Source organism: Borostomias antarcticus (assembly GCF_949987555.1).
Source record: "Borostomias antarcticus genome assembly, chromosome: 6".
Taxonomy (NCBI): domain Eukaryota; kingdom Metazoa; phylum Chordata; class Actinopteri; order Stomiiformes; family Stomiidae; genus Borostomias; species Borostomias antarcticus.
Genome location: NC_140239.1, coordinates 2,447,900 through 2,465,951, shown reverse-complemented (window position 1 = coordinate 2,465,951; position 18,052 = coordinate 2,447,900). Strand labels below are relative to the sequence as shown.

The window sequence follows — 18,052 nt, the reverse complement described above, 5'->3', positions numbered from 1 at the left end:
ATCTAGACAGTATAGATGTCTATATGAATGGCACATACACCTACAGTATAGATTATCTATATGAATGGCGCAGATATCTAGACAGTATAGATTATCTATATGAACGGTGCAGATATCTAGACAGTATAGATGTCTTGACGTCGGACTGGTGCAGTTTTGTTTTGGCTAGGGGTCGCCTCCCCGCTGACTACGCTGTGCTGAGATTTCGCTGACCTGATATGTGTGGAGTGGACAGTGGTGGGAGTGGTATAGAGAAGCGCCATCTTTAATCCGTCATGACCATTAGCTGGGTTAGGTGAGAGGAAGTCAGGGTTTGATTCTAATGCTGCTTAAGTGAGGCAGTGTGCAATATGCTTTCCATTAACTGACAGGTTGATGTTCCATAATCGACCGATCAATCGATCTATCGTTTGATCAATATCTTATCTATCTATCTATGTATGTATCTATCTATCATCATTTTAGAACACGCAGTTTGAACTTGAAATAAGCCCTTCTTTGCTTCCTTGTGTCCTTTGTCCTTGACTTCTCTAAAACGTGTGGTGGGATACAACTTTGATGTTTCTCCCCACAAACCTCCAAAGAAGCATTTTGAAAAGGCCAGGGCTGAGTTTCCCAGAGGCATCGTAGCGCTATGTTCATCGTAAGCTATGGCGTTCATCATAGCGCTACGATGAACGTAGCGCTACGATGCCTCTGGGAAACTCAGCCCAGGACAAGAGAGGAGGAGTGGAAAAAATGTACCCAAGAGATAAAACCTTTGTGCTTTGTGGAGACAAGCTGTCGCCACCCATTGGCTTGGAGGTATATGTGCACCAATGAGAAGAGCAGCAGCGACGGCCCCCGACCCCTGGCCACTCCCTCGGTGAACGGATTGGATGAGCCACACAAAGCAAATTCCAAGGGATTAAGGGAGTGGCTACGGGTTAAAAGACCTTTGGCCAATTAGGACTGGTCCTAGATCAGTCCCTTAAACCTAACCTCCTATGCACTTGTGTGAAAATTAGAGGGGATTTCACAGCTATAAGAAACATGGCCATAGCTTTCTGCCATATTGACAACACCAAAAAGTGCATAAGGGACAGCGAGACTCTGGGGTGGATTCCGGATCGTTCCGCGGGGGGACTCAGAGGTCTTTGAAGGCACACAACTGGAATCTCTCCTGGGTGTAAAAGCCCAAGAGGGCGGGGTCCTTCAGGGTGGTCAGCTCGTGCTGCCTGTCGGCCGACTGCGAGAAGTCGTCAGGCCCCTCGCCACACCCGCCCTCCTGGGGGTGACTGGGGTACCCAGGATGCACCATCAGCTCGGCGGTCACGGTGGTGGGGCGCTGCGCCATCGAGGCGCAGCTCCTGTTTTCGCCTCCAGGGGGCAGCAGACCCATCTCCATGGCGTGGCCGAAGGCTCTTTTGAGGTTGGGGACGGACATGTTGTGGCCCATGGTGGTCAGGCCCAAGTAGACATCAGGCCACCTGGAAGACAAGGAAAAGTTAGACTAAAGGTCCTGCTCGAACACAAAATGGATGTTAAATGAGAAATCAACTGCACTTAAATAGCGCTTTTATCCAAAGCGCTTTACAACGGCCTCTCATTCACACATGCACACAGCAATGGCGGCAGCTGCCATGCAAGGTGCTAGCCTGCTCATTGGGAGCAATTTGTCTATACCTTGATGCGTTTTGACAGTTTGAGTTTGTCCGTTTTAGCGCGGTTGGCATGGGTGCGTGCAGGGGCAGTAGTCATGTTGGCGCTTCATAATAAACAGCACATATCAAACCTTTACTGATCTATCTTTGAGATGAAATGGCCTCCCGCTCGTCCATTGGACAGACCCGCTAGGGGGATTCTGCTCAAAATGAAAGGACAAGTTTGACCAGTTTCACTCTGACTTTGCCTCTAGGAACCGACAGGGCCCGTCAGGAATTCAACATGATAACCAGGAAATAGAAGAAAAAAAGAAGTATTTTCCCACTGTAGAATGACCAGACCACGTGTCACAGCGTGCCTCAATAGTCTATTACCGCATCTACAGACAATATGATTTCATTACTCACTCAAGTGAAGACAGTTTTCGAAAGATGAAAGCCTTTTCTCTGGGGTGGCTACAGTTGTAGCCCCCCAACTTTTATATATAAAAATCACATTTTTGCACTTAACTACCACATATTCACCACTATCCACCAGCCTGGCTTCACGACCCTGATCACATGATCTCTCTCCGCGATATAGAAACAGCATGTGAGATCACCATGGTGACCGTGACACGGCTGCATTCAGAAAGAACGAGAAAAAAATTACAAATAAAGTGTTGATGAGGGATGTGCCGGGGTTGAGGTCCGGCCGATGACGTTTGGGAACCGATGTTCCGGGGGTGAACCCTGGATGCCCCCGGCCCAATTTAACCCCTGGTTGTCATGCTATCCGGTGCCAGCGGGTGTGACCAAATGGGACGCGGGGATCAATGCGTGTGCACTGATGACTTGTCACCTCACTTCCTTCCAAAAGTACGTAACAGGGATACAACAACAACACCGATGGCCTCAAGCTGGGTCGCCCGAGCCCCCAGGTGTCTTCTGGGAGTTCTGAGTGTAACTGGACCCGGTTCCTCGGTGTCACATCAAGCCCTGCATTCTAGCGCATGGGGAACAAATGACAAAAGACTGTCACCTGACACCTCGGCTCGAAGAGTTCTAAAAGTGTCACCACCCAGTCTGTTGTTCTCATCTGTGAGCAACGTGGTGACCGACTCACACCTGGGTCAGGTCAGGGAGATCAAATGTTCGAGATGAGTTCAACCCACTCTCTCCCCCCCCCACACACACACACACACACACACACACACACACACACACACACACACACACACACCTGATGCCATGGCGACGGAACACGGGGACCGACTCCAGCGCGTCCTTCTCGACCTGCGTGTAGAAGTCCCGGCGGAGGGGCGACAGCCATGGACACGCGTGCAAGCCCGGCTCCACGGGAACGCGGGTGTACGGGATCCCGAAATCAGACAGGACCTGGGCGAACACCTCCCGCACCTCTGACACACACACACACACACACACACACACACAGACACAGGCACACGCACACGCACACGCACACACAGACACAGGCACACGCACACACACAGACACACACACAGACACACACACATACAGACACAGACACACACACACACAGACACACACACACGCACACACACACAGACACACACACATACAGACACAGACACACACAGACACACACACACACACACACACACACAGACACAGACACAGACACAGTTCAGCTTATGGTCTGAGGCATATTTTCATACAAGGTTTGTCCTCAACTCATTTTGCTGCTGTTACTGGTGCAGCTGTGTCTCTGATAGAAGATAAGAAAAGTTCACTAGTCAAATAAGCACATTACTGGCAGTGTAGTTGGGTTACTATGGGAACCGGTTCAATACCAACATGCACAATGCTTCCTGCAGTTGGGTCGGATCGAAGTCGGATCACGACCTAACCACAAACGAGCAGTACCAGAGTTTGTTTGGGACCGGGCCGAGACCACCTCTTCAACAAGGTCTGGGTGCGGTTGTTTTGCTGCGTACCCGAGCGCCATCACCGTGTTCACACCCGCTCAGACGAACTACACCGAGGGGGAAAACGAACAGGAGTTCGATTCAACCGAACTAATGGAGGCAGCTGTGAAAGCGCCCTAAGCCTGACCCCGATGCGCTTATTCCTAGCTGCATTGTGACATGTGACACCAGTGTGAGCGTGAGTCACCAACATGAGTGAGTCAGAGTCTGTCTAGTCTTGGCTGAGCCGCATCTCAGGCCCACATACTCACACTTACACGGGTATGTGAATGTGAATAAGGGGGGCGCCCCGGTGGCTCGATGGGCTGGGACGCTTACCGCAGCGGCGTGGGTTCGAATCCGGCCCACGCCCTTTGCTGCATGTCTTCCCCTCTCTCTCTCTCGCTCTCTCTCTCCCACCTTTCCTGTCTGTCACCTACACTGTCCTATCATAATAAAGCAGAAATGCCTTAAAAAAAATCTTCAAAAATAAAAATGTGAATAAGGATGTCAGAGGCATTTCAAATGCGAGAGCAAAGTTACACACTTCGCAAAAGCTCTGACCATTACTATTTATGCACGACAATCACACGTTTTCAGGATGATTAAGATTCCGATTCTGTCTGATTTGTCACGTGTAAAAGTACAGTATATAGTACAGTATATAGTACAGTATATAGTACAGTATATAGTACAGTATGCAGTATACAAAATACAGTGAAATGTTGCTGCCGGCTCAATGATGTGCTCACTGGACATAGTGCTGCAGCTGAGCTAACACACACACACACACACACACACACACACACACACACACACACACACACACACACGTGGCCTACCTGGTTGTACATGAACGTGTTGGTGGCCATCCATGTGATAAGGCAGGTGACCCGTCAGCTCTTCAAACAGCATCACCTGGGACCTGAGCTCAAGCTCCACCTGGACACACACACACACACACACACACACACACACACACACACACACACACACACACACACACACACACACACACACACGTTCCATGTTAGGGAAAGACACACACCCTAAGGGCTAACAAACATCCGTGAGACCTTCACACGAGAGTGAGGCAACACAAACGCACACCTGATAAGGGCCTGATACCTGGAGGAGGGGTAGAAAGTCACAGCTATCTCAACTATGAGGGCAGGAATCCCGTGAGTCTACTGGCTGCCGTCTATGTAGCGCTGTGGGAAGTTACCTTGGCGAAGGGGGCGGACTCATACCGATGTGATAAAGTGACGATGTGCAGACGGATGGGTGCTTGGTCTGGTTTAGCTCAGATCTTGTAATGTGATGATAGACGGATGATGAAACGACGGGCCCCCGGGCCCAGACACGTAAAGGGCCCCCACATCCGTTTCATTTATCGCATTTTTGAATTTGCCCAATGAGACGGCACCCGATTTGCAGATGATTTGAGAAAAATCACAAAAGCAGCTTTATTCAGCTCGGTTTTGACTCGAGGGACCTCAACTCTGTGGGGACGACCTGCTTTTAGGATTTCTCCTCAAAAGAGTTGAAGGGCCCATATTGCATGGAGTACTCAGCCCCTCTAAAGTACTATAGATAAACACTCCCTTTAAAACTACAGCTATCATGATGGTTTCTTCCTTGTGACGTCTTCAAAGTGAATGTTTAGGCTATTGCTTCAGTTTTTCAGCAGGATTTTTGAGGCTTTGTTATTGAATGAATGACTAAGCCTTTTGACTATGCGACAAGAAATGCAAATGGCCCCCTGAGCTCTTGGGCCCCGTTCAGTAATATTGGTGCGTTCGTTTATAACTGGGAGGTGGCAAATTGCGACTTGCTACTAGGAATGATTAAATAAAACATTGCATGAACTCGCACTTCCTCGTCGCAAATTCGGATATGTTTCTCAGCCCCCAGTTGCTCGAATGCACTAGATATAACTAGATAACTGTGATATAATGGTATATAGATATAACTAGGTAACTGTGATATAATGGTATATAGATATAACTAGGTAACTGTGATATAATGGTATATAGCTCGAATGCACACAGGTCGGAGGTAGGTATTTTGCCACTTGCGACTTGCCACCTCCGACCACAAACGAACGCACCATATGTCTTTGAATGCGTTATACATATATATATATATATATACGAGTGTCTTCAATAAATGTTGCAGTCCAGTCTCTTGATAATCTAACACATAAATGAGCAAACCTCTGTCTGCCTGTATCTGTCTGTACTGTATATCTGTCTCCATTTTGCTCGGACGCCGTCAGCATTCATACTTGGCAAGGGTACCGGCCAACCAGGTGGTTTGCTTCCCATAACCATCTAGGATCTCTCCACTGGAAACTGTTTGTAAAAGGGCAGCCACTTTCAAAAAAATACTTGGCAGGTGATTGGATGAACCATCTATCACCATCTATCACAATGCTAGCTGTTTGTATTTCCTCTGAGAACACTGATTGGCTAGATCGTTTTCTGATCTGACACAAACGGATCTCTAAGGAGAGTATCCAGACTGAATGTGAACCCGCGAGACTAGGTACTGGCAGGGGTCCCGAGCAGACAGCAACAGGCCGGATTGTTTAATTAGGTAATAAGGGCAGACTAAATGGCCAATCAGTAATAGCACCACGCACTACCTACAGCAGCCAGCAGGTGGCACTATGCACAGGCGAGCAGTAGAGGTCTTCACAGGTTCAAAAACATGGACCTGTTCTGAAATAGACCTTTGGCCTTCTGACCCGAACCCGATCCACATACATTTTCAAAAAACAGAGACCAGTCTAAAATGGACTCAAGGATAATCAGGATATCGATTATGATAATCTGGATCAATATGTATATATGGATGGTAGAGAGTGACATATAATGAGAGAGAGGAAGAGAGAGAGGGAGAGAAAGAGAGAGAGAGAGAGTGAGAGAGAGGGGTAGTGAGAGGGAGAAAGAGGGAGAAAGAGGGAGAGAGAGAGAGTGGGGTAGTGAGAGGGAGAGAGTGAGAGGAGAGTGAGAAAGAGGGGTAGTGAGAGTGAGATAGGGAGAGAGAGTGAGAGAGAGAGTGGGAGAGAGTGAGAGAGAGTGAGATAGGGAGAGAGAGAGAGAGAGAGAGAGAGAGAGAGAGAGAGTGAGAGAGAGGGGTAGTGAGAGGGAGAGAGTGAGAGGCGAGAGGGAGAAAGAGGGGTAGTGAGAGTGAGATAGGGAGAGAGAGAGAGAGTGAGAGTGAGAGAGAAAGTGAGAGTGGGAGAGAGAGGGGTCAGTCTGGTCAGTCATCCAGTCTGCCTGGTCAGTCTCCCCCGGGTCTCTCATAACCGTAGGACCCCGTCTCATTGCCACTTGCAGCATTGATTATCAATCAATCAATCAATCAATCAATCAATCAATCAATCAATCAATCAATCAATCAATCAAAGCTTTATTTGTATAGCGCATTTCATACCCAGAGGCAACACAATGCGCTTTACAGAGAACAATTATCAACATTATCATTATAATAATTATTATTATTAACCAATTCAAGTCAGTTTCATATTTTCAGGGAAGTTCCTCGAACGACCACACCCAAGAGTCACACCCAAAGTTGACATTGCTTGGTTGTCAATGTTGACCGTGATTATTACAAAGAAGTAAGAAGTAATAGGAAGCCTACCTCTGCCATGTTCAGCTGGCCATCCTGTAGTGCCTTGCGGAAACCCATCTTCCCAAGAAAGAAGCCATCCTTATTTAGAAGAGCAGTGGATCCTCGCTTAAGACTGTGGCAGACTGGCACCCCCTCCGAGAGGTTGGCATGGAGACCGATAGGAATGTGATGCCTGCAGTGAGAACGGAAGAATTAGGCCGTTAGATATGATGGATGGGGTCAAATAATTACATGAAAAGGGGTCAAATAATTATATGAAAAGTGTCAGATACCATACTATAAAGTGAGACAACCCTGTAAGGATGTTGGTAACTTGAGGTTTTAAGAAGAGTTGTAGATATTTAAACACATATTTGATCAGTTCTCAAACTTTAACAGCTTGAAATATTAGGCACTTTAAAAGTTCACTAGCCTACTGGGCTTTAGTTGTGTTGATTTTAAAACCTTACAAGTTATAGCCTTCTGTATTAGTCTAAATCCTAGTCATAGGTTGCTGTCTACTGTAGGCTATACATAGGAGCCTAAATTAAACCCCCCCACATGGATCTATATGCCCGGGCCCCTACCTCTTGGCCAGCTCTGTGGGCCCCTACCTCTTGGCCAGCTCTGTGGCGTGTTTCGCTGCGGAGGCGTTAACCAATAGCGACACATTGGAAATCCCCCCAGCTTGGAAACAATCCACTATTCCACGATTCCTCTTCGGACAGTACCCAAAATCATCTCCCGTCACCACCAACTTGACTCTGGGCTGTGGCATTATCGCTGGACGCTGTGAGAAAAAGTGACCAAGCTGGCTGAGTGTGCCAGATAGTGATAACTCACACAGTGTATGCAGATATTATGTTAACATGGGACCTTTGTGGATGGCGTGAGGCCATGTGACATATTACTAGTTTACAGGAACACACTGGACTCATTTCCATACACAACCTACTTCATCGTTTCCTCGTCGTCAGTAAAAAGGAGCCTTTAATTCAGCTATAGTAGAAATGACAGCAACAATCTTGCACATGAGGAATTCAATTGAACGCGACTCGATGCTCGGGGGGGAATCCAAGGGCCTCATTTGTGGTTAGAGAAACTCTTGCTCAGCATAGTTTTATATCGATCTGATTACAGAACAATATAAAGATCGTCCTAATGTTACCTCCGTGGATCATAGCCAAAGGAACAGGAAGATAGGGCTAGGAAAATGATGTAGGCTAGACTACTGGGCTACGATCAAAGTGCAGCGAATTCACAGTCATCCTAAAAAAGCACCTTTTATATCCTAAAATAATAAACAGATGAGATAGATAGATAGATAGATAGATAGATAGATAGGCCTGCTTGTTCACTTGTTGCGACGAATGAAAGAGGCGAGCTCAATTAGAAAGAAAGCGCGATCTGACCCACATCTAATCACCCCGATCAGCCCCTATACAGGCTCTCTATACAGGCTCTCTCACACACCACAGTCTAAACGGGGAACAAACACACTTACCCATGTTTAAAACACGTGTTTGGCCATTTAATGGTGTAAAACCGGGGAGCACGATGAAGAAATGTTCGCTCGGTCCAGATTTCTTCCGGCTGTGCTGCTGGAACGTGCTGCCAGCTGTCTCAGGCTCACCGCGACCTCTTGTGGACATCAGATCATTTCAATCTTACTTTCCCGTTGTAGTGTCTAGCCTACATAATAAGGGACTACTTTATGTTATATAGTAACATGCTGTTGCATGCGCAAGGAGGCGCGGATTGATCTCTCTCTCTGCCTGTTCACCCTGAGTCTCGACCATTAAACATGGTTAAACTGAGTGCTCTTCCCAAGTGTTTGATTAATGTATAGTTAGGCCACATACACAACACCCGTCTAGACCTCTCAAGTAATGGCGCGTTCCAGGCAACCCGTAACTCGTGTTTTTCCGACCTCCTACACGTGAAAATGCTCTGGAATGGCAGTCGAACCCGTAACTTCCCACCCGGCAACTGGGAGTACATCGATCTGTACGAGTTCACGGGTGGGAAGTTACGGGTCTGACTGCCATTCCAGAGCATTTTCACGTGTAGGAGGTCGGAAAAACACGAGTTACGGGTTGCCTGGAACGCGCCATAAGTCTATTAGAACTAGGCTAGAGACGGATCTCCGATTGTCTGGTAGCCAATTGCGACACTACAGCCAGGTAGGTAGGTAGGTATGGGAACAGCCCAAAAAGGCATCCAAACACGCGAGACTGTGATGTAATCGACAAGAATAGCATGGTTCGAATTTTGTCGTAATTCTAATGACGCGGGCAAATGACTCTGTTACGTGAGGGCGTTCTAATTGGATACCATTATTGAACATTGCCGGTTCACAGACCACTGGCATGAGAAAGACAGCAGGGCTCTGTTTATTTGGCTAGTAGGCTACATCTAACGTCAATTAGGCTATGGAGGCCTCGGAAAGCCCGGATGTGGAGGCTATGGAGGCCTCGGAAAGCCCGGATGTGGAGCCCAACAGTTATGACAACTCTCTGCAAGTTGGGCCTACTTCTGACCTGACCGAGTCAGATTGGGACCTCTTTTGGCGCTTGAAATTGATTGAGGAAGAGGAATGGACCGAATCCGACGAAGACATGATCTTTCTCTGTGGGGCCTCAGGATCTTCAACCAAAGCACAGTCGTCGAGCGTTGGTCTGTGTGACCCAATGGCAGCATATCTGAGTGAAGAATTCAAAGCTTTCTTGGAGAAAAGAGGAACACACAAGGAGTTGGAGAGGGTTGTTTCTGGACTTCTACTGAAACTTCTCCAGGCTAAGAGGGCAGACGGAAACACGCTGTTTGTTGTCAAGCCCAATAGCACCCGAGATGAAAACATGTCCGATAAACAGACATCAGTGTCTGCATCAATTGTAGGCCAAGTTGGAGTTCCCCCCGAGAATGATATCTCTCCATCACTCACCGTGCGCTCTTTGATCGTTGTTCTTGACCGAGGTCCATCGACTACTGAGACCACAAGTAAGACCGCTTCTGAGACCACGACAGGGACATGTGATATTCCAGAGAGGGAGTGGTCATTTCACTTGCAAATGGGGCAACAGGAGACGCCATGTAGTCAAGAGAGCCCCCAGGCCAGCCTCTCAGAATGCCTGATACCCGATGATGTCAAGACCGGCCTGCGACCTGATTTTGACAACAGGAGGGTGAGTATAGCCTCTCTCTCTCTCTCTCTCTCTCACACACTCTCTCTCCTCTTCTGGCATAGACCTTGGCACACCACACATAGGCCTACACACACACGCACACACACACACACAGGAGGGTGAGTATAGCCTCTCTCTCTCTTCCTCTTGTTGATTTGTGCAGCAAACGAGTCCAAGACAAATTTCCCTGAGAGGACAATGAAGTCTATTCTATTCTATTCTATTCTCTCTCTCTCTCTCTCTCCTCTTCTGGCATAGACCTTGACACACCACACACACACACACACACACACACACACACGCACACACACACGTGTCAAAGGGACCAGCTGTGACCTGAGAGTAGGGATGAGACAGTATGGATTTTTGCATTACGGTACAGTATCTAGTTACACGGTACGGTTTACGGTATTTCACGGTAGACGGCATTTCACCTCCCCAACACACATAAAAAAAAACAAGTATTTTACTTTGAAGGAACTACAGTGCAACACATGATGGAAAATACACACTATTGTAATTAAGCTCAGTTTATTAATAGCAAGCTTATATTAAATTACAAAATGAAAGGACATGGCCAACATTTTGGGAAATAATTATAGACCCTTTTACAGCCTAGTCAGCACAAGTATGCACGCACATTCTTGAAAGTAGCAGAGGAAGACAGATGAAATCGCCATTATTAAGTGTACGGACTGGACTGAGGACATAATCAAAAATGCCAGCGTTTGCGGTGCCCATTTTATATCAGGTAAGTTATTTTGACTACCTGGTTTCACTGGAATGTCTGGTTGAAATGTCGCCCTTCTCAGTTCCGTTATCGCATTCCGCTCGCTCATGCCAGACAACAGTCCTTTGCTGGTCCATTCACTTAAATAAATCGGTGTCGGCCTAGTTAGGAGAGGCGCTCATATTTACAAGTGTCAGATAAACATGAAACTTCACTTACCTAATCAAAAGTGTCTATTTTAACAAATGCTGGGTTGAAGCTTCAAAGCACCGCCACCACCACAGAAGAAGACTACCTCGGAAAAATAATTTCACTCGGACAGAACGCGTCTAAATAAGTTATTTATTGGTAGCGCCGAGGCTTGTTAAACAAGCCAGCCAACACACATAAGCCAGGCTTGACCTGGCCTGGTTTTGTATTGGTCTTGTGCAAAATGATCTATGCAAATACGCTGCTTGTTGAATATCTCCCTCGGTGTGTTGGGATCCATGTTCAAAGCAAGTAGCCATAGTTTCGCCCGCTCCGGATCCTTTGGAAACCCATGGAACGACCCGTGATACCCTGGCCTCGACTGCCTGTTATTACAGCTCTTGACAACACAATAAACTATATTTATAAAGCTATGTACGGTGTATCTAGATACAAGCTAGTCTATTGTAGCGTCTAACTATGTGTGAGCTGATGATATCCACTTCGCTCGTTGGAACGCAGGTTTGTTTACCTTGATACCTACCTAGCAAACACACAACGTCAGGGAGACGTTCAGATCATGTCTTAATAACGTCCGTCGGTCCAGAACCCCATTTGTACGTCTGCTGGACCCCTCAATATTCACACGTCTGGCTTGGACCCCTCCAAGACATCTGTGGACATGCAGAACGGGTTCAATATCTCAACGTCTAAAAAAACTTTCATTGTGGCTCCTAATTGGATGTCTTTGGACGTCCGAAAAAGACATCTAAAAGACGTCTTTTAGACGTGTCTTTGCTCAGTGGTTAGCTAGTCACAATGCTACGCGTTTGGAGTGATGCGTGTAATCCCTACGCCTGTTTCTAAAAAAAATAGTTCAGAGTATTTCTGCTTAGAAAACGAAAATGTTTAATTAAAAATTGTGATCACTCAACGTGGTAAATACACACATTAAAAACTCTAAACAGAATAGTTTTGGAGTTGTATTGGGGGGTTATTTCGTGACATTTGGAAAGTAGGCTAATCGGTCTAACCTGGTACCAGTGAATGCCGCTAAGCTAGGCTAATCGGTCCAGGTCTTGCCACTCCATATTGCATGCACAGAGTTGAAAATGCTTCATACTGCTTGTCTAACTCCAGGGATGATGGAAAACAAGCGTATTTCCCAAAATGTTGGCCATGTCCTTTAACTGTTGCAAGCAACTTGAAATGTGAAGTTTCAGCAGCGCATTATTGTGTAATAGTGTAAACGTAATACCGTTAACACAGAGAATGTCACGGTTCTAATACCGTGGACATTTGATACCGCGGTTCACGGTTTTACGGTATACCGTCTCATCCCTACATGAGAGCTTCCATAATGATGATACATCAACATGATGATGACACACTGAACATCAACTTCTCTATTTCTCTCTCTAGAGACTCAGCCAGATCCCTCCCCGGTCCACCGGTCGTCTCCCCGCCCCCAGCGACGCCCGCGGTGTGTCCGACTCCAGCGTGACCCTGCACAGGATCCTGCAGGCCGCGCTGTCCAGCCTGAAACGCCGGATCAGGAGAGAGGTGGCGCTGTGCCAAAAATGTTCAAAGATAGGCCCTCTCCATGGCTCACGATAGTCCTGGCCTGACACCATGAATAAAATCAAATAAAAAACACATTTTTTGCAGGCGTGATATCTGGAACATACATTACATATCAGAAGCACAGGAACATGTTGTGTTTGTTAAATCTAACATCCTGTGTGGTGTTGAGAAACAAATGTGATGGGATATTGCCTGTTTGATTGGGCTACTGATAATTGGAGGATGGAGTTTGGCGTCTCTTGTTGTGATGCGCTTGTTTCCCCTGTTTGTTGCTGTTGTAGGCTACTTTCCTGCTGCTGCCAATGTCTCTTTCTGCGTCTGAGTTTGTCCTTTTGTTTTATTTGAATCCCACCCCCTGTCCCCAGGAGGTCTGTGCCTCTTGCCAAGACATTATTGTACATAAGAATGTTCTTCTCTAATTTGCCTGAAAAAGTAAAGGTAAAATCCAATAAATACAACTTGATTATTTAATATTTACTGTGGGACAGGGACAATAGCCCCTGTCTTTAACGCCTATATCTCCATGAATTTGCAAGTTGGAAACAATATAAAGTTACATCAATGTCAACAATATAAATGTACAATTACCAGAGTTGAATTACTCAATTGTACGTTGATGGGTCTCAATTATTTGAAATATATTTCAAGAAGTTTTTTTTTTTTTTTTAGAGATGACGAGGGTGAGTGGGTCGCTTTGGTTGGTCTTCCCGTTTCCTATGACGCCATACTTACTGTAGCCAATCAGAGGGCAGCATGTGTTGTGCTGTACTTCCGTGTTCTAGGACTTGTCACGATGTGATTGGTTGACATCAGCACTCACGTTTGAAAGTGGACGGCCGTCAGTCTACGTGCGAGACTCACACACGACTATGTGACAAGAGGCAACAATGGGATTAATCCACACTATCCGTGTCCTCATTCAATCTTTTTTTGTTCTACTTTTGTGGTCATCATGCGAGGGAGATCTATACGAATATGTCACCTGCGGCTCTCTGGTCAAGCTGCTCAACACGAGACACAACGTGCGTCTTCATTCCCATGATGTCAAATACGGCTCAGGTAAATCAGCGTGTGTGTGTTACATTACAACAAGAACGTGTACTATTTGCCCCACTATTTTAAGACTGTATATTTATTTGCCCAGGGACTGCGGGTGGAAATTAGCTGTCTAGCTATAACCTTGTACAGTGCATCTCTCCCTATTTTTATAGGGTAAATGTCTACTGTACCTTGTCCCTGTCTTAAAAATAAATAAAATCAATCAATCAAACCACAATGTTGTCTACACACTTTACCTGTACTAGCTCTGAATCAGGGGGCCCCAAGCTATCTGCTTGCTCTGCTTCCAGATACTGGCAGGCTGTATGCATTAGGCCTATCTGTAGTCTGTAGCCTGCAGCTGATGGTCGAACCGGTTTCATTTACTTAGTTCACAGATTGGAGAAGAACTGAGTTTGTAACAAACTGTCAATTTGAATTGTAGCAATGACGGACAGGCTTGTTGTGGATATTTGTGTCCTATATCACATTCGGATGTGACCACATCGTCGCATCACCACTCCTTAATACTTGTCTGTAGACGTTACGAGTGTTAAGGAATTTGTAAAAAATATGTAGAAACGTAATTCTCATTCTTCCATCTCGTTTCCACCTAACCCGATATTGTGACCGTACAGGCAACACGAAGTCACCCCACCGCCCCCCAACTTCCGGAGCAGGTGCCTTGTAATGTGATAGCTACTGTAGTGAAGGACCCACAGACATGGAATAGGATTCAACAGAATTTATATTCTGTGTAATGTAGGCTATCTTTTTTTCCCAGTGTTATGTATTTTCTTCCTTGCTTGGCAATAATGGTCACACAACCTTTATATGCAGTCAACATTTTTTTTTTTTTTTACTGAGTATAGTTATTTTTCTGTCCAAAAGTTGCAGGTCATGTGTAAACAACTTCTTTATCATAACAAAATGGATGCCCTGTGGAAAAGCAGGTGAAACACAAGTGTTTTTTCCTTCTCTGGTTCATCTAGGGAGCGGGCAGCAGTCTGTGACGGGTGTGGAAAATGCAGACGATGCCAACAGTTACTGGCGAATCCGAGGCGTACCCAACGTGACATGTCAACGCGGAGTACCGATCAAATGTGGGCAAAACATCCGCATCACACACATGAAGACAGGCCGCAACCTTCACACACACCACTTCAGCTCGCCGCTGTCCAACAACCAGGTAAGACCCACACACACACCTCAAGACAGCTGATACTTTCAATACTCAGGAAATGCAAACACTGTTTTGCTACTGTATTGTAACTGAGTGAAAGAGTCATCGTGAGTCCTGAGTAGGTATCGAGTTTCTGGTTAAACTCACTTCCCGGGTGTAAATAAATACCGCCCACGCTGAGGAAGAGCTAGCTTTTCATTAGTGTAGCTGGTTAAAACGGTGTCTGTCACGCTGGAGACCCGGGTTCGAATCCCACCCGGGGCATGGCGAAACGTATGAGTTACACTAGGCCCTGTGAAGATTATGTAGACATTTACAGCCCATGCACAATTGTACCTGTAGCAATTAACCAATCAGGGAACTAAGTGAGCTAAGGGCCTATATATGAGGCAGCAAAAATGTCTTTTGAAACCTGACCTGATGAAGGTCTGTTGGGATCGAAACGTTGTTTAATAAAGAAGTCGATTACCTACAGCCGGTGTGTGGGTTTTTACCCAGCATCCATTTCCTGATGTGCGTATTATATATCTCTTAATTATACTAGGCCGTGTCCCACAACTAGATAAGAACACACACAGACATAACTCCTGGTATGGTGCACCCCCCCTTCTCTCCACCCTGCTTCCCATAGGAGGTGAGCGCGTTCGGGGAGAACGGCGAGGGCGACGACCTGGATGTGTGGGTGGTGCAGTGCGACGGCGACAACTGGAAACGCGACGAGAAGGTGCGCTTCAAACACACGGGCACCAACGTCTACCTGAGCGTGACGGGGGAGCAGTTCGGCCACCCCATCCGGGGGCAGAGGGAGGTGCACGCCATGGCCGCCGTCAGCCAGCACAACTACTGGCGCGTCATGGAGGGCGTGTTCATCCAGCCCAGCCAGGAGCCGGCACGCCACGACGAGCTTTGATGACGTCATTCGTGTCAGACGCGCGTGCGTACGTGGACATGGATGAGCGCTGGTTGTGACACCAAGCAGCTGCAGTGGGGGTCAAAGGTTAGCTTGACATGGTCAGGTCAACAGCAACAGAACTGACTAGAATACCTGTTGGTGATTGGTCAGCTCATGCCATGTGCAGGGTTACACTTGAAGCATCCAGTTCGGGCATTTTCTGATGATTTGCGATGAGACAAGTAGATAAGAGGTCGTCACACACTGTTATATTAATTTTGAATGCATTGTTGCTTCATGCTGATATTTCGTGCCGTTATGGTTTACAATGGCTGGCGATTATACAAGTGATTAAAGCTATTAGTATTTAATTTAACGTTCATATACTTTTCTACACTAAACATATTTAACATAAGATAAGTAGCACTTCAGTAAAAACCACTGCAGTTAGTAGAATGCTTGTCTATCTGTCTCAAATCGTTAGCAGATGCATCGAGCCTTATTCTGTAACAAAAACAAGTCCATGGATTGGATTACTGTATTGAACAGCTGCGTTATGACAGATGCATACTAGGCTACAATATGGATTTGTCATTCTCAATACTGTTTTTCTCTGAGTGCTTTTCTCTCATGGTTAGAATGTTTCATTCATGTTCCAAGTGTCAGGGGGTGATTTGGTGTTCATGTTCTTTTATAAAGTTTATTTGAATTAGAGAGGGTTAGTTGCTGTTCCCTTTTCTAAACTTTATTTTTTATCTTGGGTTAATCTTATGTTTTTTTTAGAGCCTGTGAACCATCCGAAGCCGAGACGGTCTTCATTGAGTTTATATATTTTCCGCTGTTTATTTTCCGCTCGTTGACAGCTGCGTTTACTGTGCCTACATGGTTAGAATACCTTGTTGAGCAGGTAGAATGCAGGTCACACTAGAAGCCGACACGAATACACATACAACAACAAATTCCCCTCAGGATAAAATTCAACTATTTCTCCTCTGGGTTTAATAAAGTATCTGTCTCTATTGAAGTCTTGATTATATGTTTATAAGGGTTTCATTATTGTGAGTTTTGAGCACAATAAATACATTGTTATTTCAGTTATTTTGCAGATGTATCTGTATGTATTAAGTCCCTCCCCTTTACGGTTATTTGACTGGAGGAAGTACAGAAGCTGAAAACATTCTTGATCCTCGTGTCCTGGGTGGATACACTCACATGCTGCTGTGGATGTTTCTGCTAAACCACCTCGACTGACATGCATAATCACTATATGAAGATGCGTTGATGATGAGTAGATTAGTTGAGTAGTAGATGAGCTACTACAGTGTTGGCATGGTGAGTATACGCAATGAGCTGGTTATCTCTTGGCGCCCTCTAGCGGCTGATTGAAGTACTTGTTTGACATGTTGAAGGCCACCTTGCGCGCATCCCGTATCAAGCCCTAAACATTCCCCATTCATGTTCCCAGAGTCAAGTGGTGGATATCTGAAGGCATTGGATATCAGCAACGCGCCAACTATCTAATCAGACAATCAGAGGCCAAATTGGAACTGTTCCCAGTCTGACTAGGCTAGAGGAATAGTTTATTTGGGATGGAACCATTATGAACATTAATTTTCTCTTCATCTCCTCGCCTAAATCCCCATTATTGAGAACTTGAAATAATCGAACATGTTTGTAAAACTATCAAATGTTTTCAGATCAGTGTCGAAAGGAGATTTTAAGGAAGATGAAGATCCTACAAAAAATAGCAATACAAAGTAGGCTATCAATTGTTCTGTGTACAAACTGCTATTTTATTGGATAATGTTAAATTGTTTCATTGGTATGGGCCTAGGCTATTGATCAACATGGAGTTGCATAATATGCGATGTTTAGCTACTTCCAAAAGCATTGTCAAAATCAGAAACCAACTTGGGAAGTAAATTTGATCTCTTATACCCCATAGGCTATAGCCTAGGCCTATAGATACTAGGCTAGTAATCTATAGGCTAGGCTACTGTAGATAGGCCCTACATTGAAGATTTTGAAGTAATTTCGGACTTTGACATGTCCAATCGAG

The 18,052-nt window shown here is 45.8% G+C and overlaps 2 protein-coding genes across 2 annotated transcripts; one reads left to right on the top strand and one right to left on the bottom strand.

The window, feature by feature from the left end:
- Positions 1-1,126: 1,126 nt before the first annotated feature.
- ydjc (YdjC chitooligosaccharide deacetylase homolog) lies at positions 1,127-7,976 on the bottom strand (the record flags this gene model as incomplete). The annotated part of the gene is made up of 5 exons (XM_084440251.1): positions 7,807-7,976; positions 7,223-7,385; positions 4,414-4,513; positions 2,866-3,043; positions 1,127-1,469 (listed from the first exon to the last, which is right to left on the bottom strand). The coding sequence occupies exons 1-5, from the start codon at positions 7,968-7,970 to the stop codon at positions 1,127-1,129; spliced, it is 948 nt and encodes a 315-aa protein (XP_084296377.1). The 5' UTR covers positions 7,971-7,976.
- A 5,774-nt stretch (positions 7,977-13,750) lies between these two features.
- Positions 13,751-16,940, top strand: sdf2l1 (stromal cell-derived factor 2-like 1). The gene is made up of 3 exons (XM_084440272.1): positions 13,751-13,939; positions 14,911-15,107; positions 15,733-16,940. Exons 1-3 carry the CDS (start codon positions 13,768-13,770, stop codon positions 16,009-16,011), a joined length of 648 nt encoding a protein of 215 aa, XP_084296398.1. The 5' UTR covers positions 13,751-13,767; the 3' UTR covers positions 16,012-16,940.
- The last annotated feature ends 1,112 nt before the right edge of the window (positions 16,941-18,052 follow it).

What these genes read in the sequence shown, in the direction of transcription:
- sdf2l1 (XM_084440272.1), top strand. Translation starts at nt 13,768, where the DNA reads ATGGGATTAATCCACACTATCCGTGTCCTCATTCAATCTTTTTTTGTT. An exon ending in TGATGTCAAATACGGCTCAG is followed by an intron (nt 13,940 to 14,910) that starts GTAAATCAGCGT and finishes TGGTTCATCTAG; the next exon opens with GGAGCGGGCAGCAGTCTGTG. An exon ending in CGCCGCTGTCCAACAACCAG is followed by an intron (nt 15,108 to 15,732) that starts GTAAGACCCACA and finishes TGCTTCCCATAG; the next exon opens with GAGGTGAGCGCGTTCGGGGA.